The following is a 19637-nucleotide window of genomic DNA, read 5'->3' as shown; positions in this document are numbered from 1 at the left end:
AGAGTTGGACGTTGAGGGAGAGGGGATGGAGGATGAGGAATGATTGGCTAGTGTTAGAGGCTGCAGTTAGTTTTCATTTTCACAGTGGACTGTTATAGTTTCATTCAATGAGTTGATTCAACTTTACAGTTGTAAGATTGTACTTTTTGCTACTCTTTTGAAAAGCTTCCTCTGTAAAACAGGAACATTTATTTATTTATATTTTATCTATTCATTTTTACAGAAGTTTTAGCAGATTATTTTTGTAAACCTACAGAAGTTGCACTCAATGTTTTGTAAGTTTGAGCCATGTTTTAAGGTCTCAAATAAAACAAGACTAGAACTTAAATATTCCAATTTACAATTAGGGCATTTAGCAGATGCTTTTATCCAAAGCGACTTTCATCGTTAATACACACATTGACACACAGACGGCAGAGTCAACCAGCAAGGCGACAGCCAGCTCGTCAGGTCAAATTGTAAATTGTAAATATTCAGATCACTTTCTGTGATGTAGTATGCTTGTTTTTCATAGAAAGTCATAAGAAATGACTCTTTACATTAAGGTAATAGCCTAGTGAGAACAGGGTGTTGGGGGAATCACTTTTTCCCCCTCTTTTTCGCACGTCTCCCGCATTTTTTGCAAGTTCCCGAATTTTTTCGCATAAAATTGCATAATATGCCGCATATTTCATCGCATTTTTAAGAAAACGTGCCGCATAATCAAGGATTTTTGGCCGCATAAATCACAAAAAAACGCCGCATTTTTCTGGAGGGACTGTTTTGTGTTCTGTTTTTGTGTTAAATATGTTCTGTCTGATGTGTTCTGTTTGTGTCTGTTTAGTTTTTGTGTCTGAAATGTTCTGTTTTTCTGTCTGTGATGTGTCTTTGTGTCCATGTTGTGGTGTGTCTATGTTGTGGTGTTCTGTGTTGTGGTGTGTCTGTGATGTGGTGTCTTTGTTTCCGTGTTGTGGTGTGTCTGTGAAGTGGTGTCTTTGTGTCCGTGTTCTGGTGTGTCTGTGATGTTGTGTCTTTGTGTCCATGTTGTGGTGTGTCTGTGATGTGGTGTGTACGTGTTGTGGTGTGTCTGTAACATGGTGTCTTTTTGTCCATGTTGTGCTGTGTGTCTCTGTCCATGTTGTGCTGTGTGTCTGTAACATGGTGTCTGTGTTGTTACGTCGGCAAGCAAGCATACTTGTGTCATAGAAGGTTCCACAGACCCAGCGAAAAGTTGAGCATGCGCGATCCAACCGGCTGAAGTACAGGCACCGTGTGACCCGTCTCTCTCCCCCCCCCCCCCCCTCCCCCTCCCAGTGAGCTGTTTCCAGCAGCAACACCGGGATCAACTTTGAGAAGTACGACGACATTCCTGTGGAGGCCACCGGCCAGAACTGCCCGCATCACATCGAGAGTGTGAGTCCATGTCTGTCTGTCTGTCTGTACTAGCTTCCGCAAGAGACTCAAGACTCCCTGTACCCCCCCACCGTCCTTTCTCCTCCCTTACACTCCTAAAACAACCCCATCATACGCGCTTAATGTATGTCTGTACATCCTGGCATTTAATGTACGCACTTATTGTATGTTGAACGTCCTGGCACTTAAAAATCTACTGAGCATCATGCTGCGTCTTCCCCTAGCTAGGGATGTCCCGATCCCCGGCATCGGTATCGTTTCCGATATTGGCCCATTACGCTGGATCGGAGATCGGAGGGAGAGAAATAAATATGGTCCGATCCGCGCAGCGTTTCACATGATGACAACAATAGTCGCCAATTAGGCGCATGAGAGCTAGAGCAAGAGAGCTACCTGTAGTCATGTCAGCAGTTTGGCAGTAATTCAACCGTGAAGAAGAAACAGCCTGGCTGTTGCACGGCTCACCACAGCTGTTGTTGATAGAGTTGCTAACAGTGGTTGATCTCAGCTGTTGTGATCGCCAAGCACAAGCTTGGCGATCACAAAAGAGAACCATTTCGGACTTCGCGGACGACTAATCTATTAAAATGATAAATCGATTGAAACTATGATTTATATGTCAGGCATTAGGGTGTGGGGAAGCCCGTTTATATGGCTAGAGGCTTAATGCTTCTTCCATATCCAATGTACTTACGGTAGAAGCTAAAGACTAACGTAAACAATCTTTTCACAATCATGATATCTATTCAAACTATATGCCAGAAAGAGACTCCAACCGTACAAGCCGTATGATTTTGTGAGCTTATCTCGATTAACTAGATGTGAAAGATTAACGTCAATAAGACTTCCTGGTTACTACAAGTGATGACACCCACGCATGCACAAGCGCACACTTGATTCAACCATTTCAAACAGCTGTAACAACTCAGCTATTCTATATATTAACTCAAATGTATTCAAACTTTAACCATTTAGCTATTTGTTTAACTGTTCTGTTTCCAACCTTTTTTTGGATGTTACTTTGTTTACTTACTTTTGAACTCTGTTCAAATCTTCATTTGATTTAAGCCATTCAACTTTACTTTAGTGAGATGTTTTATCTTTTTTTTACTTATTGGCAATCGTGAGCAAAGTGCTTCCATATATTTTTGCATTATTATAATTTGTGCAAAAGCTAAACAAAGTATCGGACTATCGGTAGTATCGGTACCGTAGCTAGCCAAAGCTGTGGAATCAGCATCTGAAGTGAAAAGGTGGTATTGGGACATCCCTACTCAAAGCTATCTTTGTTGCATGCGGGGAATGGGTTAACCTAGCGATTGTTAGTGCTTGGCACTTGGTTCTATGAACATCCTTAGTGTACTGTTTCTCTTTCTTCTGACAAATGGACTTATTGTAGGTCGCTTTGGATAAAAGGGTCTGCTAAACGCCCTGAATGTAAATGTTGTGAGTTCACTTGTCTGTCTGTCTGTTACCTTGGTTTGTCATCCGCCTGGATGGCTCTCTGCGTGTTTCAAGCATTAACATGAGTTGTTCGGCCACCGGAGAACAAGTCTGTCTGTCTGGGGATGGAACTAGCAACCTCCCTGTTACAAGTCAACCCTGCTCTACCCCCTGGGCTAAACCGTTCCTATACGGGGGGGGCTATCCTAGCCATGGGGGTCCCTCAGTGACCCTTATGTAATCCGTGGGTGTGGGTGTGTTTGTGTGCAGTTCCAGGACATTGCGATGGGAGATATTGTGATGTCCAACATCGCTCTGACCCGCTACACCCGGCCGACCCCCGTGCAGAAGTACGCCATTCCCATCATTAAGAGCAAGAGAGACCTGATGGCCTGCGCACAGACAGGTACACGCCACCGTCACAGACAGACACGTTCTCTCACGCACACACACTGTTGGCACTAGACACACGCGCTTACTGTAGACACGCACACTGTCGTCCTGTAGTCGCTAGACACACACACGCACATTGTATTCACTAGACACACACACACACACACACACACACGCACAGTGTAGACACTAGACACGCACGCGCACAGTGTAGACACTAGACACGCACACGCACAGTGTAGACACTAGACACGCACACGTCAGAGTTCCCGTTGTCCGGTAATTACCGGTCCTTGACCGTAAAAAAATGAGGACCGGAAATTCTAAATGTCTCCGGTCAATATGACCGATTGGTAATAAGGGGGGGGGGAGAGGGGGAGGGCGCGTCTCACAGACAGGTCTTGAATTATAGCGCCCCACCTTGTGGTCAAAGTGGTACTTCGGTTCCTCCTTTTGGTGCAGTTTGAAGTCAACCTCTATTATAAATACTGCTTACTTTGCTCATCTGAAATGTCCCCAACGTGATTTTTGTTTGGTGTGTAGGGTCCGGTAAGACGGCTGCGTTCCTGTTGCCTATCCTCAGCCAGATCTTCGCGGATGGGCCAGGAGATGCACTGGCTGCGGCTAAGGCGTCAGGACAGGTGAGATCCCCACGCACTCAAGGCCACCTAACGACGGGAGACGTACGCGCCGACATTTGACTGACGGACACGAGTTTAGTTTCATGCTGTGACTTGCGTTTGGAAGATGTTTCTATGTATTTAGCAAGTATGTACGTGCTCACTAAAGGGCTGAATAGGGTTCCGCGTCGACGCAACGCATGGGGATTTACAGACCCGTTACCTCCTTGCAGACCTTCCTTGCAGACCCCGCAAGGCCCTGACGTGCGCCTCCCGAAAAGTGTAACCTTGCATCGAGGCGACGCAGCAGCCAGGGCTGTGATTGGTCCGCTCACTAAAACCCGACGCAGCTTTAACCATTAGCGTGGCGGAGGCAGGTTTCATTTTTAAGCTGCGTCTTGCGTTTGCATAACTGTACGTTCACTAAGTCATATTATATCAAACTATACTATGCTTATATATACACAAATATCTTCAAAAACGCTTTAATGTTTTGTTTTTTTTATATAATATACAAATATTGAAAACATATAAAAGAATAAAGATCACTAAAAACACACGGGTGTTTGAAATTGTTCATAAAGATGTTTAAAATATCTTTCAAAACACAAAGATTTGGAAAATGTTTGGGGAAAATGTCCCTGTCTCATACTTTGAAAACTCCTGGTCTAACAGTCACAATTCGATTATCTCCCCAAATCGTCCAGCCCTACCCGAGACCCTTTGTTTGTTTGTTTTTCTACTGTTGATGACGAACCTGGCTTCTCTTCTAGGACAATGGGAAATATGGGCGTCGCAAGCAGTATCCCATCTCCCTGGTGCTAGCCCCCACCAGAGAGCTGGCCCTGCAGATATACGATGAGGCCAGGAAGGTAAGTGCGAGGGCAAGCACACACTCTCGTTCATGAACACACGCAGACATGTAGGCACGTAAGCACTCTCACACTCGTAGCAAAGTAGGATGAAGGTATAAACACACACACACTGCAGATGTAGGATGAAGTTATGAACACTCACAATGTAGATGTAGGATGACGGTACGAACACACACACTGCAGATGTAGGATGAAGGTACGAACACACATTGCAGATGTAGGATGAAGGTATGAACACACACACACACTGCAGATGTAGGATGAAGGTACGAACACACATTGCAGATGTATGATGAAGGTATGAACACGGGTATGAACACACACTTCACCAGTGTCCACCTATGATATCAAATGAGTGCACAGAAAACACGTACGTACGCACACACGTCCACACACACACACACGCACACACACACTGTCTGTGTGGCTCTCTCTGCCCCTGTGTGTGTTGAGCCGTTGTGCACCCCTCCACAGTTCTCGTACCGGTCGCGGGTGCGTCCCTGCGTGGTGTACGGTGGCGCCGACATCGGGCAGCAGATCAGGGACCTGGAGCGAGGCTGTCACCTGCTGGTGGCCACGCCCGGCCGGCTGGTGGACATGATGGAGAGGGGCAAGATCGGCCTGGACTTCTGCAAGTAAGACCAGAGGGACACGGGGAGACCAGAGGAACACGGGGAGACCGTTAGAGACACGGGGAGACCAGAGGGACACGGGGAGACCAGAGGAACCCTTATATCTTGGGTTCATCGTCTCGATTCAAGTACACAATACCCATTGACAATGCAGTATCCAGACCTGTTACGTATGGGGAATTTAGCAGACGCTTTTACCTAGAGCGACTTACAATAAGTACATTTGTCTTTGGAAAGAGAAACAACAAAATATCGCTGTCTGTGCAGTAATGATATTCATAGAACCAAGTGCCAAGCACAAACAATCACTAAGTTAACCCATTCCCCGTACACAACAAAGATAGCTAGGGTAAGATGATACACAACTAAGTTCTATAACTAAGTACGACATACAATAAGTGCGACCATTAAGTGCGAGGACGTGCAACAAGTAGGAGGGGAGGGACGGGGTGTCGCCGACATGCGAGTCCTTCAGCTAGACTCATGGATCACCTTTTGGACATCCCTGTTTCCATGTCGGGAGCACTGTTGTCACTGTCTCAGTCGATATATCGTGAATGTTGTGTGTTGTCGTCAAATCAAGTTATTTTTAGAGCCCTTTAAAACAGTTGACGAAAGTGCTGAACAAATCAACTATCCAGATATAGACACACAAATAACATAAAAACAATTTAAAGCACAAAAAAATGTGAGTTATTAAGTTTATATGGAGTTAAATGCAAGAAAAAATAAATTCGTTTTTAGTAGGGATCTGAAAATGTGTGTGTGTGTGTGTGTACAAGCAGCCCACTCTTTTAACTGCAACCAAATCCACCCTATTCGGGTATGAATAATGTTACCTTACCTTTAGGGATCGACCAATATGGATTTTTAAGGGCTGATACCGATTTATTTTCCATCAGCCTTAGCCGATGACCGATACTGGCAGACGATTTCCTTGAGCCGATATTTGGAGCCCATGCTGCTTTTGCTCCCTCAATTTACATCATAAGGCCCAATCCCATTTCTAACCCTTACCCCTCCCCCTTGTTTTGAAGGGGGAGGGGGAAGGGGGAAGGGGGAGGGGTAAGTGGTAGGAATTAGGGCTGTCACTTTTTCCAAAAATGAAATTCGAACGAATTTCGAATGTCCATAATTAATTCGAATACATTCGAATACATTCGACCCCCCCCCCTCCCCATAGAACTATTAAAAAAAAAATTCTTGGGGAAATTTCTTGTGGAAATCACGTATACCTACTGAATTCATAACAGCACAGGATAAAAACACATCTTTGATAACACATTTGTAAACACAACAAGAGGAAGCTCCGACACACAAGTGCGGCTGTCTTTTACGCATTAACAATAACTGCTCGGAGCGCGATATGCGGAGCGCATGTCGTCCATGGCACACACAGCCTATATAAACGAACAATCTGTGAGGCCGACCTCCAACACGGCATGCTGCTCTTTTTATTCCTTACGGAAAGAAAATTACAAGTAGTCTCGCAGCTCTCCGTTACCGCTGCAGCTGCTTCTGTCAGCCGTGCTGTATAAGTCCCCAAACAGCCTGCCCATCGCGCTCAGCGCAGCAGCGGACTTTTCTCCCTGTCGTGTGCGATCAGTGTCGGTCTCCGTTTCAATGAGCTCGTGTGAGAGGCTTTCAGTCACGAGATGTTTCTGTGCAGGGGAAAGGTGGACTAACCGGGAGAAGCGGGGATCCAGGAGGGCCGCTTTATTGAGGAAAAGCCACTCGCCGCTCTCTTCTTTATAGCGCATTTTTACAGTTCGAATGGAGAATTACACTTCGAATTCGAACTTTTCACCCCACCTTCTAACGAATATTCGAACTTCGAATAAAAAGTGACAGCCCTAGTAGAAATGGGATTGGGCCTAAATATGACGCCATGATATCTCAATTAAAAAAAATAATGTCTGTCAGTAAATCATGCAGGACGGAAGGAAAAAAAACCTCAAATATCGGCCGGCTGATATATCGGTCGATCACTACTTACCTTCCCTTCCCTTCCCCCTAAAGCTACCTGGTTCTGGACGAGGCGGACCGCATGCTCGACATGGGCTTCGAGCCCCAGATCCGGCGCATCGTGGAGCAGGACACCATGCCCTCCAAGGGCCTGCGTCAGACCATGATGTTCAGCGCCACCTTCCCCAAGGAAATCCAGGTACGTAGGTACTAGGGGCTGTTCCACTGTTGGGAAAAACACCATCCCGATTATTTTGGTCAATGTTTTTTTTTGAGTATGAAAACGTGATGCGTTTATTCAGCATTTCTCTCCACAAAGATACACCTTGTAACTGAGAACTTTGAAATGTCCCCTTAAAAACAAATACACAAAATGATCAAATCAAAAAGAATGTACATGTATGTGCACATACACTTTTTTTTTCTGAAAAAAACATTGAATGAATGCAAAAAATATCTGTGTGTGTGGTTTCAACCCGATTTTATTAGTTTGGTCATCATTTGACCTAAAAATCGAAAGCACGATCAAAATTTGATGAATTGCCCTAATATTCGGTATCATTAGGCGAGTGCTGCATGAAGTGCTCAACTATTGTTCTTAAGTTTTATTCTTTCTTTATTATTCTCGAGAAACTTTGCGACCTATCTCCTTCCTCAATTTTTCACCTAGTGACTCAATTCCCATTTTAAATGTCCTTTATACTTTTGTCAAAATCACAATTTAAGTTCCATGTCGGTTTGTATTCAGTCAGTCTCATTGATTTACACTGAGGTTAGAGCGTGAGGGCGTGCCTGGCAGTGTTGCCATATTGGGCAGTTTTGCTTGCTTAATTTGACTACTTTTACGATGTTCAGGCAGCGTTTCCAGATTGGGCGATTTTTCCCACCTAATTGGACTACTTTTAAAAACGTTAGGCTCGAAAAATTAGCATTAGGCGAGTGCATAAAATTTCAGCTGGTTTAAAAAATAAATAATGACGGGATTATTATTCCAGCTTTTGTAACAATGTATTGCAGCACTTTGCTTCTTCAGGCAATGTAATTCAGCGTCAGTCAGTTTTTGATTTCAGCTTCCAAGTGCACGTGCATTTCAATGCATTTGACCTTTCAGATTCTTCAGTTCAATTAATTTTGCATTTCTGCATTTTTAGCAATGCTTTGCGCTTTTCTTTCAGCTGTCACTTTATTTGTTTCCAAAAAAATATTCTCTGTTCTTATCCCTCCACTTTATTTAAGCGTTTCTTTACATCTTAATCTATTTGGCTTTACTAAAACATATTTTCAACCTCACTTTGTACTACAGCACTATGCATTTTCTGCAGGAGATGCATTTTCTAGTTTAATTAGGTGTTGGTATCGAGAGGGCAGAAAATGTATGGGAACATCGCTCATCCGTTTACCATTCAATAAGAACAAGTGTTACTAGTAGTTACAATGGTATATTCTCGGTATCTGCCGATACTCAAGTTCAGGAATCATTATCGGGACGGAAGAAATGGTATCGGGACATCTCTAGTCCGTTTGGCGTCTACCTGAGGGCGGGGCCGTGTGCTAAAACGTCGCTTCTCTGATTCAGATCCTCGCCAGGGATTTCCTCGAGGACTACATCTTCCTGGCGGTGGGGCGGGTCGGCTCCACCTCTGAGAACATCACCCAGAAGGTGGTGTGGGTGGAGGAGAGCGACAAGCGGTCCTTCCTGCTCGACCTCCTCAACGCCACAGGTACGCAAGGGCCAACCTCCTCGTGCACAACCCCAATGTTTGCGACTGTATTGTTGTGGTATGTGTGGTCTTGCTGCAAATTAATTCAAAGAATAAAACTGAACTGAACTGCAACGTTTGCAATGCCGACCCCTGCCGAAGTCATGGTGTGTTCGAGTTGCAAAGAGGGGAAAAAAAACCCAGCTTTCTTGCTGCGTTTCACCGAGGCACGTCCCCATTTGGCCGGTCCCACTCGGGATTCAGAGAGTATACAGAGTTCAGTCAAACTAACCCTGTAACTGATAGAAGTTGGTTAGTAAGCTTTTGCTCATAGGGTTAAACTAACCCTATCACCGATAGTTAGTCAGCTAGTCCTCCTAGGATTAGGGTAGCCAGCTAGTTTGTTCTCCTAGTTGTGCGTGTCTGGGGAAGAGCTTACTAGCTAACTAACCAAGAGCTATCACATTCACTAAGCGATGGCTCTTAGTTAGTTGGCGAATTAGTCGAGTCTTGTAAAGAACAATCTCTTAGTGATTGGATTTTTTTAAATTAAGGCCTCAAGAAATATTTCCTCTATATATTCTAATCTTATTTACTAATTAAAAGGTCTTCAGATGGACTCTAACCACAATGCATACATCCTAAGGAATTGATCACCCAGCAGCCCTTGAGCAAGGCATTTTTCGGGGAATAACCCTTGCTGGGTTAGTTAATCTCTAGGCATTTTGTAGCAAAGCATATTAGGTCAATGTTGCTAATTTAGTTTTGCTGTTGCGTCCACATTGACCATAATTATCAGGGAAGCAAAACTATTCATTACAATAGCCTGTAATGCTACAGGGAATGCTTATCAAATGATGTTCGTCATTTAAAACAACACGTAAATATCAAATGGAACATTCGGTAACGTCCCCTCAAATATTCAACTTGCTCACTCGCCCAGCTCGGACCGTAGCACTGTGCTAGAAGTTCATCCAATCATTAACTCAGTAGCAGCGTTTTCAAACAGAGGCTTGCCTTTTGTTGTGTACATATCTCTGCAAAGGTTTTATTAAAGAAAAAAAGAAATCGGCTAAGACAGAATGCAGAAAAACAATAAAAAATAAAAGGCAGAAATAAATCGGAAAACGCGGTACCCCGAGATGCAGGTCACGTTCGTCCGCTCGCAAGCACAGTGGTCTCCTCGCCCTGCATGGTGTATTACTGTAGAGATTTCCCTGCTGCATCCCCCCTCCACCTAGTGTATTACAGTATTGGTGTGCTGGTGTGGTTTGACATGTGGATGGTTTTGTTCTCTAAGTGATCCCCAGCGAGATACAGGACAATACAGGAGAGACCATAGAAAAGCCCGGTAAGCGCCCCCTGCCCCACAGTTTTTCTTCTCTCCTCCTCCCTTCCATTCCATACTTAAATCGTTTTTAATTGTAAAGTTTATTTTTTTTTAAGTTAGCTTGTTTTTAAGTTGTTTTTTATTTCGTCTCAAGGGGTCGCACACCGGTTTTACCCGTGGGACGACACACTGCACTCTCTCCACATTTTGGAGACGGTGGCTTTTCCAACGGCGTGACCCCCCCCACCCCCCCGGACGCCATTTACCCCTTAACGAGTCCCTTAAGAGTCCTCCACTCACTTTGTCGCCGCGCCCCCGTGTGTGACCCCACTTTAGTCGCTTGCTCTGTCAAAGGTGTTGACTTTTTTTTTTGTGTCGTTCCTTTCAAATTCTTAAAAGTGACGTATTACACCACCAGGTGTGAGTGTGATCGGCCGTTACAAGACGTTGTGAAAATCGTCCTCTTCTGATATCACAAGTGGGCGTGTCCACCTAGAAGGTGGACGCGCCCACTTGTGATGTCAAAACGGCTTGTATAGCGGTTAATCACACTCACACCTGGTGGTGTAATATGTCACCTTTAAGTTTTATTTTGTTTGCTGTACACCCCCCCCCCCCACCATTTGGGAAGCCCCTGCTCATAGGGGCGGTCGTTGTCATCCATTCCCGGAGTCACTCTATTATTTATATTTTTTGTCTTGAGCATCTCCTGCGTCCGAATCATCTTATTTTGGTTTAAACATTGTGGTTTTGAAGACAATTTCAGTTGTGTGCTTTCGTTTCTCTTCCGCCTGCTCAGGCCATCGTTATCCATACCCCCTTCCCCTAAACCACCTGTGATGTACCATGTCAAAATGCACTGCCTGGGGTCATGTTGTCCTCTGAATACTGCTGGGTGGTCTACCTTGTGAGTGTGGTCCACGTAGCCCCCGGGGCATGAGGAGGGGGCCGTGCACCCCCCAAACTCTACACAACACCAACCCCACCCCCTTGCTCACTTTCCATCCCTGGCTGCACTTTTCCTTGTCCTGTTTTGTATGTCCATTTTGAAACTGAAGTAGTCACCCACGTTGGGCTACCATAGTGGCTGTCCACGCAGGCAGTGTTCCCTCTGACATGGCCATAGATATATAGACTGACTAGATATTGCCTGGGCTGCGCTGTTCAGTGGAACGTATGCGTCAATACCGCCTCCATCTTGCCGCGGGGTAACCACCCAAAAAAAACTAACCAGAAACCAACTCCTGCTTGAAGATTGCTTAAAAATAAAGCGTTTTAGAGTAACTTTGAGTGTGAAAGGACCTCAGTTCCATCAGCATTCATTCAGGTGGGTGGTTACCCCGCGACGAGATGGCGGGATTGTTGACACATGCTTAGAAGCTGAATGCGATATCTAGTCAGTATATATATCTATGTGACATGGCGATGTAATTGTGCTCGGTTCAACATCATGTTTTCAATAGATACACACCTCATGTGTTGAACCACATGTACACTACCGTTCAAAAGTTTGGGGTCACTTAGAACTGTCCTTATTTTTTTCTTGTTTGTTTTAATGAAGATAACAGAGTAATCAGAAAGTCTAGACATTGTTAATGTGGTAAAGGATGGATTATAGCTGTAAACGGCTGATTTTGAAAGGAATATCTACATAGGTAAATGGAGGCCCATTTCCAGCAACCATCACTCCTGTGTTCTAATGCTAAAAAATAAAATATTGTGTTAAAAGGCTAATTGATTGTGCAATTATGTTAGAAAACGATTGTATAAAAGTGTTTGTTTTCTTGGAAAACATTAGACCACAAACCTTTTGAACGGAAGTGTAAGTGTGCAGCAAATGTCCATGCCGCACGCCCTGGTGTGCAGCTTTCCAGAGTCCAATCAGACGCCGACAGGTGTAGCTGCTTAAACCAGCCATCGTCTACTCAAAGTCTAACATAGTAATGTGGCACTAAATAACAAAAGACGGAATTAAAGTCTGATACTCTTAAGACTTTAATTAATTCAGATATCAAGGAGTTTATATTTAATTTAGTGCTGTTAAGCCATTAAAATATTTAATCGCGATTAATCACGTTAATGACATAGTTAACTCACGATTAATCGTGAGTAATCGCAAAAAAAATTATATGCTAAATATCCCTTCATTTCTATGTCCCATTATTTTTTCTCATTTTAATGCTCTTATCGACATGGAGAAGTGCATCGGCTTGCCTTGTGCAATTTTTTTTTTTATTGATAACATTGGCATATGCTGATCTAAACAGGACGATACAAAAAAAATTACAAATTGCAAAGGTAAACTAGGACTCGGCCTATAGTGCAATTAAATGATGAACATAGGAACATACTGCCTTGAACATAGCAGTCTGGCTACTGCTTCTATGTTAGGTAAACTAGGACTCAGCCTATAGTGTAATTAAACGATGAACATACAAACATACTGCCTTGAACATAGCAGTCAGGCTACTGCTTCTTTGTTTTGAGCCAAAGAATAAAAAAATAAAAAATTAACGCCGTTAAAATTGTTTTGCGTTAACGCCTTTAATAACGCGTTTAACTGACAGCACTAATTTAATTATAACTCAATTTCAATCAAAAATGCAGATAATGCACTAATCAGTTAGCTGTTTAATTTCTGAGAGATTGAAAGCCATCTTGTTTCAGTATTTGAGATGAGTAGCTCTTGCTGAACGTGTCAATTCAAGATGTTGTACATGATTTAAACTGTAGTGACGTTTGCATATTCAGCAAAATAATTAATTCCCTGTCCAGCTCATAGCTCAGCCATACGTAGCGCTGCTTGATCATGGAAAAAATCATAATCACCATTATTTTGGTCACTGTTGAAATCACGATTATTCAAACGATTTTCTTTTCAGTTTGAAAACATGATGCGTTTTTTTCAGCATTTAACCCTCTTTAACCAAGAACTTTGACATTTTCTCTCAAAAAATATACCCAAAATGTTAAATAGAACATTTTTGAATAAAAAAGAATGTACAAATTTGTATCCAGCTGTCCTGCAAATGAATGTTAAAAAAAATATTGATAATAAAAAAAAATTAACTTGATTATATTAGTTTGTAGATCGATCAACCGAAAAAACGAAATCACGATCAAAATCTGTTTAATCGCCCAGCCCTAGCCTTACGAACCCGGGATCATCGTCAGCCTCCACCCCCCCACCCCCCTACCCTCTGAGTGCCACTTCACACACATATAGTACCCCCTTTCCACAGCCCCAAAACACCTCACTATAAAGGCGGCTTGAGCTCAGGAGGTTGGCAGATAACCGAAAGTTCAGTTCGATTCCTGGCTCCTCCTAGCTGATTGCTCCCCGACGAGCTGGCTGTCGCCTAGCATGGTTGACTACGCTGTCGTTGTGTGAGTGTTCGTATATGTATGTGTGCGTGAATGGGTATGAACGGGTGAATGTTTATATTTATATATAATAAATAAATGCAGTGCAGTCATTATCCCCTCGCTCCCCCCCCCCTCCCCCAGGGAAGGACTCTCTCACACTGGTGTTCGTTGAGACCAAGAAGGGCGCCGACGCCCTGGAGGACTTCCTGTACCGCGAGGGCTACGCCTGCACCAGTATCCACGGCGACCGGTCCCAGCGCGACCGCGAGGAGGCGCTGCACCAGTTCCGCTCCGGACGCTGCCCCATCCTGGTTGCCACCGCGGTAAGGCCGCCCCTGAAGCACCCCCGACTGGGGGGGCATCAGCGCTGTTCAGGCCTAGGACCCCTTGGCTGACTGTGATGACACGGTGTAGAGAGGGGGCCCCAAGTTATACATTGTAAAAGAATGATCGTATTGTACCAGTAACCACCCCCCTCCCCCCTTCTTGTGTCCGATCCGTCCCCGTGTGCAGGTGGCAGCTCGAGGCCTGGACATCTCCAACGTGAAGCATGTCATCAACTTCGACCTGCCCAGTGACATCGAGGAGTACGTCCACCGTATCGGGCGTACGGGCCGCGTGGGGAACCTGGGTAAACTACGAAACATCTATACTCGCGTGCTGAATGTTGTCGATGTGATGCGTGTGTTGCTAGATTGTGTATTGTGTGTGTGTGTGATGCATTTGTGTGTTGCTTGATTGTGTAGTGTGTGCTGTGTCTGTGTTGCTTGATTGTGTAGTGTGTGTGTGTGTGTGCTTGATGCGTGTGTGTGTGTTTGTTGATTATGCAGTGTGTGCTACTTGTGTGTGCTGCTTGATTGTGTAGTGTGTCACATCGCCCACCGTCAGTGTCACGGGCGGATCGGGCAGGTCCTGAAAAAAATATTATCTTAATCACGATTATTTCGGTCAATGTTGAAATCACGATTGTTTTTGAGTTTGAAAACGTGATGCGTTTATTCAGTATTTTGCCCCTAAAGAAACACGCTTAACTGCGAATTATGAAATTTCCCCCCAAAGCTCATAGAAAACGCTTATTGAAAAGTAATTTGCAAAAAAATGTATCGAGCTGTTCTGTAATTTCTGTAAAACATTTATGAAGATATTATAAAGAAAATAGGGCCGTCAAAAGAACGTGGTAATTTCGATTAATTAATCACAGAAAAAGTAACGCGTTAAAAAATGAACGCAGATTAATAGCGCTTCTATTGTGCCCTTTGACCCGGTGCGTCATTTGCGTTGAAACAAAATGGAGGCAGATGAGAAGACGCTGCTCGGCCCCGTGAAGGGAAAATTCAAGTTTAAACAACTCCCCGACGGAACTGTAGATAGGAACACCGTTATCTGCAATCTCTGTAGTAAGGAATTTTCCTGTCACCGGAGTTCATCAACCCTTAAATATCACCTCAACGCAAAACATTTGGCAGCAAGCTCGCAGGTACGAGTTGTCACAGCCCCTGAAGCTGGCGCTAGCAACCAGCCTCGTCAAGCCGCACTCGACTGAGATGCGTTGATTCTTGAATGAGATGGAAATGTTATTAATTTGATTCTAAAATGCACCGTATGTTAATGAAAGACATCTTTTTTAAAGAAGAGACATTGAACTTTAAAGTCTATTATGTCTATTATTCTTCGAATCACTCATCTGCCATAATTTACTTGAATTAAATTATTTTGAAATACTTTCTCGCAAAATGTAAGCATGTGATTAATTTAGATTAATTAATCACAGAGCCTGTAATTCATTAGATACATTTTTTTTTAATCGCTTGACAGCCCTAGAAGAAAACTAAATAAAAAATGTTTGTCCAAAAAATCGTCAACCTTGGATCGCTCACAAGGATCTCCGAACTCGTGAAGCGTCTTTTAAACAAAAACCTCATCCCGTGCCTCCCCCTCCGCTAGGTCTGGCAACGTCGTTCTTCAACGACAAGAACGGCAACATCACGAAGGACCTCCTAGACATCCTGGTGGAGGCCAAGCAGGAGGTGCCGTCCTGGCTGGAGAGCCTCGCCTACGAGCACCAGCACAAGAGCACCGGCCGCGGGCGCTCCAAGAGGTACACGCCGAAAGGAGAAAGGTTCGGGATGTCTTCCCGATGTTTGGAACACTTTATAGACGTTTACCAAGGTTTTTTTACAGTCATCGACATTTCGCGTTTTTACGATAAATTGTTACCTATAAACATCCACTTCAAGTTAAGGAGTTAAGTTATGGTGTCGCTGTGGTTCTGCTAAGACCACACTCAGGATCCCCCCACAGACGCCAGCCTTTGTTAGGATGCCTGGGTTAATCAAAGGCCTGTATTCTCCGATAGGTCAAGTTACCGTTCTGCTGGACAGGTTCCCAGGTGGGTCGGAGCAGTTGGTACTGTTCTCCGGTGTATTGGGTTAAGTATCGGTTCTGTGTTCCATGTTCTCTGGTCGATTGGGTTAGGGGTTGGTTCTGATGGCCACTTTCTCTGGTGGATTGGGTTAGGGGTTGGTTCTGATGGCCACTTTCTCTGGTGGATTGGGTTAGGTGTTGGTTCTGATGGCCACTTTCTCTGGTGGATTGGGTTAGGTGTTGGTTCTGATGGCCACTTTCTCTGGTGGATTGGGTTAAGTGTTGGTTCTGATGGCCACTTTCTCTGGTGGATTGGGTTTAGTGTTGGTTTTGATTAGGGCCCGACCGATATTGATTTTTGAGTGCCGATGCCGATTATTTTCAGAGAAAAATAACGATTACGATTTTAATCGGCCGATAAAAAAAAAAAAAAGCATATAAAATGTAGTTTTTGATACCTTAAATATACTTTAAACACTTGACGAATATGTGAATTGAATGCAGAACCTTTGAGTGTTTTAGAATACATTTACAGTCAAAAATGATGTAATGTAAAATGTAAAATAAATAACTAACTCCCAATGTGCTGCGCTCGTGAGCAGTGACTAACACGTGCGTGCTGAGCAGTATGGTCTCACCGTTAGAGTCTACTGTATAACAAATTAACATGGCCTGGGACCTAAAGAAAAACAGGCACAACATGCTCAAACAACGCGTCTTGTGTACTTTGGTGAGGTGAGCGCGCAGCTGCCTGAGCGAGCGTGCTTTCATGTTGTACGGTAAAATTCAATCTCCTCTTTACTCCAGCTAAAGTTGTTAGTTAGCAAGGCGAGTAGGAGCGCAATAACATTTAAAAAAAATAAAATAAAAAATCGGTTGTAATCTGCGTCTTTTTGGCCGTGGCCGATTATTTTCAGAAAGGCTATAATCGGCCGATTAAATCGGCAGGCCGATTAATCGGTCGGGCCCTAGTTTTGATGGCCACTTTCTCTGGTGGATTGGATTAAGTGTTGGTTCTGATGGCCACTTTCTCTGGTGGATTGGATTAAGTGTTGGTTCTGATGGCCACTTTCTCTGGTGGATTGGGTTAAGTGTTGGTTCTGATGGCCACTTTCTCTGGTGGATTGGGTTAAGTGTTGGTTCTGATGGCCACTTTCTCTGGTGGATTGGGTTAAGCCTTCTGTCCCCCTGGTTCTCCGGCTAAGTGTCGGTTCTCTCCCCCAGGTTCTCCGGTGGGTTCGCCGCCAGGGACTACCGCCAGACCAGCGCCGCTAGTAACCCCGGGGGCTTTGGTGGTCGCGGCGGCGGCCGCAACCAATCGGTGCACGGAGGGAACCGCGGATTCGGAGGAGGTAAGTACAAGGATTCACATCTTCATTTAAAGGTGACAAATTACATTAACCGTCATCAATCTATGACTGATAGATGAGCAGAGTTTGCTACAGTCCACTGGGTAGGCTGGTAGACTGATCTATCCAGTGCACATCTAGGTGGACACGCCCACTTGTGGTGTCAGAAGAGGCAGGTTTCCAAATCGGCTTGTAACGGCCGATTACACTCACACCTGGTGGTATAATATGTCACCTTTAAGGTGTTTAGCTGATGCCTACATCCAAAGAGACTTACAATAAGTACATTTGTCAGGAGAAAGAGAAACATATCTGTCGGTACATTAAGGATGTTCATAGAACCAAGTGCCAAGCACTAACAATCACTAGGTTAACCCATACACCGTACACAACATAGATAAGGTAACATGCAACGCAACTAAGTACAATAATAACTAAGTGACATACAATAAGTGTGTACATTAAGTGCCAGGACGTACAAACACACAATAAGTGTGTACATTCAGTGCCAGGTCGTACAAACACACAATAAGTGCGTAAGATGGGTCTTTTTGGGAGGAGAAGGGGCGATGGGGGTACGGGAGGAGGCATGGATCAGGTCAGTCTGTGCAGAGGTGTTTTCCACCTTACTGGTTGTGGTCCTAACGTGTGTGTGTGTGTGTGTGTTCTCTTTCTTCCCTAGGGGGCTTCGGGAACTTCTACAGCAGCGACGGCTACGGGGGCAACTACTCCCACTCCCAGGTGGACTGGTGGGGCAACTAAACCCCTCCCCCAAATTACCCTTCACCCCTCCCCCTTTGTCTATCGTCGTCCTTCTCTTACTCTCACCGTACCCTCCCCTAGTGGTTTATTTGTTTTCGTTCCACAGCATGCCCCCCCGTGCGGAAATGTTGTGCCCCCCCCTTTTAGATCCTCTTCCTCGTCCAGCATCCCCTCCACCTCCTCCCATTACAGAGTCCACAGCCCTAAACGGATCCCACACAATAGTCAGTTGTTTTTCATGGGACTTTGTGTCTTTGATCGCTTGCTAGCCCCCCCCCCTAAACCCCCACCCCCTCAGCTTCTAGTGCACTTTGGTTCATCATCACCGTGACGAACGCAAAGCTCCCCCTTAACGCTGGGAATTCGAAACGGAGAGTCTTGAGTCGTCGAGTTAAAAAAAAATAAAACGATAATAAAAACTCAGTTTCCCCCTTTAAGCCTTAGTTTCCCCTTAAAAATCGCTCAGGGGGAATCACACTGCGGGAGGGAGGTATGACCTCAAGTTCATCGACCTTTGGGTTGCGGTGACCGCCGTAGTGCTCACCCCCCCCCCCCCCCCCCCCCCCTATGTAGCTGTCACTCACCGCCTCCCCCCTCCCCTGACTTCAGCGTATGACCAGCCTGTGTTTCCCAGATCCACACTAACTTAACTCCCTTAATCCACGGCTCGGCATTCAAAGGCATGACGCCAGATCCCCCCCTCCCTCCCCCCTGGACTTAAGTTCTTTTTAAGTGTCGATGTGTGACCGTGTGTGCACTGGCATGGCTGTTTTCATAGGTCACCCAGCCCAGCCACCAGTAGTCGTCACGCACCGTTTAAAAGAGAGCTTTCAGTGTTTTCGTCGTTCAAGCGATCCCATGAAACTGGCCGTCTTCTCATGGCCATGCGACAGATAGACAGACAGTCAGAGTATCCTAGCAGAGTTTTCATTTTTTTTGGATAGAAAGGCAGAAATTTGATTGACAGGTGTGCCGGCGAGACACGATGGTTGTTTCTCGACGACAAACTGTGGTAAAGTCGTGAACTTGTGCACTTTTAAATTCCACCCGCTCAGAAATGCATTTTTCTCTTTGCTGCAAAAAACAATGGAGCATTTGTTAGTGTACTGTGCCTCCGAGAATCAGAACGGTATCTCCTGCAATTGTGTTTCTTTGTTTTAATTACCTGAATATACATATATATATCAATATAAATAAATATATATATGTGTATAAAACCGGCGACCAACTTTTTAGCCCGCTGTGACTCAAATATGTCTTTAATATCATGTTTTGGTGAACATGTTTTGTGGATTTCTATTTGGAAGGAAAAACCCAACTAGAACTAAATCAAACCTTGGCAAACAACCTTAAAAAATCGTTCGTCTATAGAAGTCAATCGCAGGGTCTTATTGACACGCCGAATCCCAAAAGCATCTTATCTGCGTCGCTGTGTTCAACCCGCGT

The 19637-nt window shown here is 44.6% G+C and overlaps 1 protein-coding gene across 4 annotated transcripts; it reads left to right on the top strand.

The window, feature by feature from the left end:
- The first annotated feature begins 1306 nt into the window (after window positions 1-1306).
- LOC130385552 (ATP-dependent RNA helicase DDX3X-like) lies at window positions 1307-18727 on the top strand. 4 transcript variants are annotated; one of them, XM_056594082.1, is made up of 14 exons: window positions 1307-1392; window positions 3106-3241; window positions 3772-3869; window positions 4622-4720; window positions 5198-5358; window positions 7375-7519; window positions 8897-9041; window positions 10321-10371; window positions 13858-14039; window positions 14230-14347; window positions 15661-15814; window positions 16073-16105; window positions 17305-17432; window positions 18112-18727. In XM_056594082.1, exons 2-14 carry the CDS (start codon window positions 3121-3123, stop codon window positions 18189-18191), a joined length of 1515 nt encoding a protein of 504 aa, XP_056450057.1. In that variant the 5' UTR covers window positions 1307-1392; window positions 3106-3120; the 3' UTR covers window positions 18192-18727. The 4 variants fall into 4 exon arrangements, with proteins under 4 accessions (XP_056450057.1, XP_056450058.1, XP_056450059.1 ...); XM_056594083.1 differs by lacking the exon at window positions 16073-16105 and having other exon boundaries at window positions 18112-18726; XM_056594084.1 differs by lacking the exon at window positions 10321-10371 and having other exon boundaries at window positions 18112-18724.
- Window positions 18728-19637: the final 910 nt, after the last annotated feature.

Source organism: Gadus chalcogrammus, chromosome 7, assembly GCF_026213295.1.
Source record: "Gadus chalcogrammus isolate NIFS_2021 chromosome 7, NIFS_Gcha_1.0, whole genome shotgun sequence".
NCBI classification, from domain to species: Eukaryota; Metazoa; Chordata; class Actinopteri; order Gadiformes; family Gadidae; genus Gadus; species Gadus chalcogrammus.
This window is presented reverse-complemented; position numbering and strand designations above follow the sequence as displayed.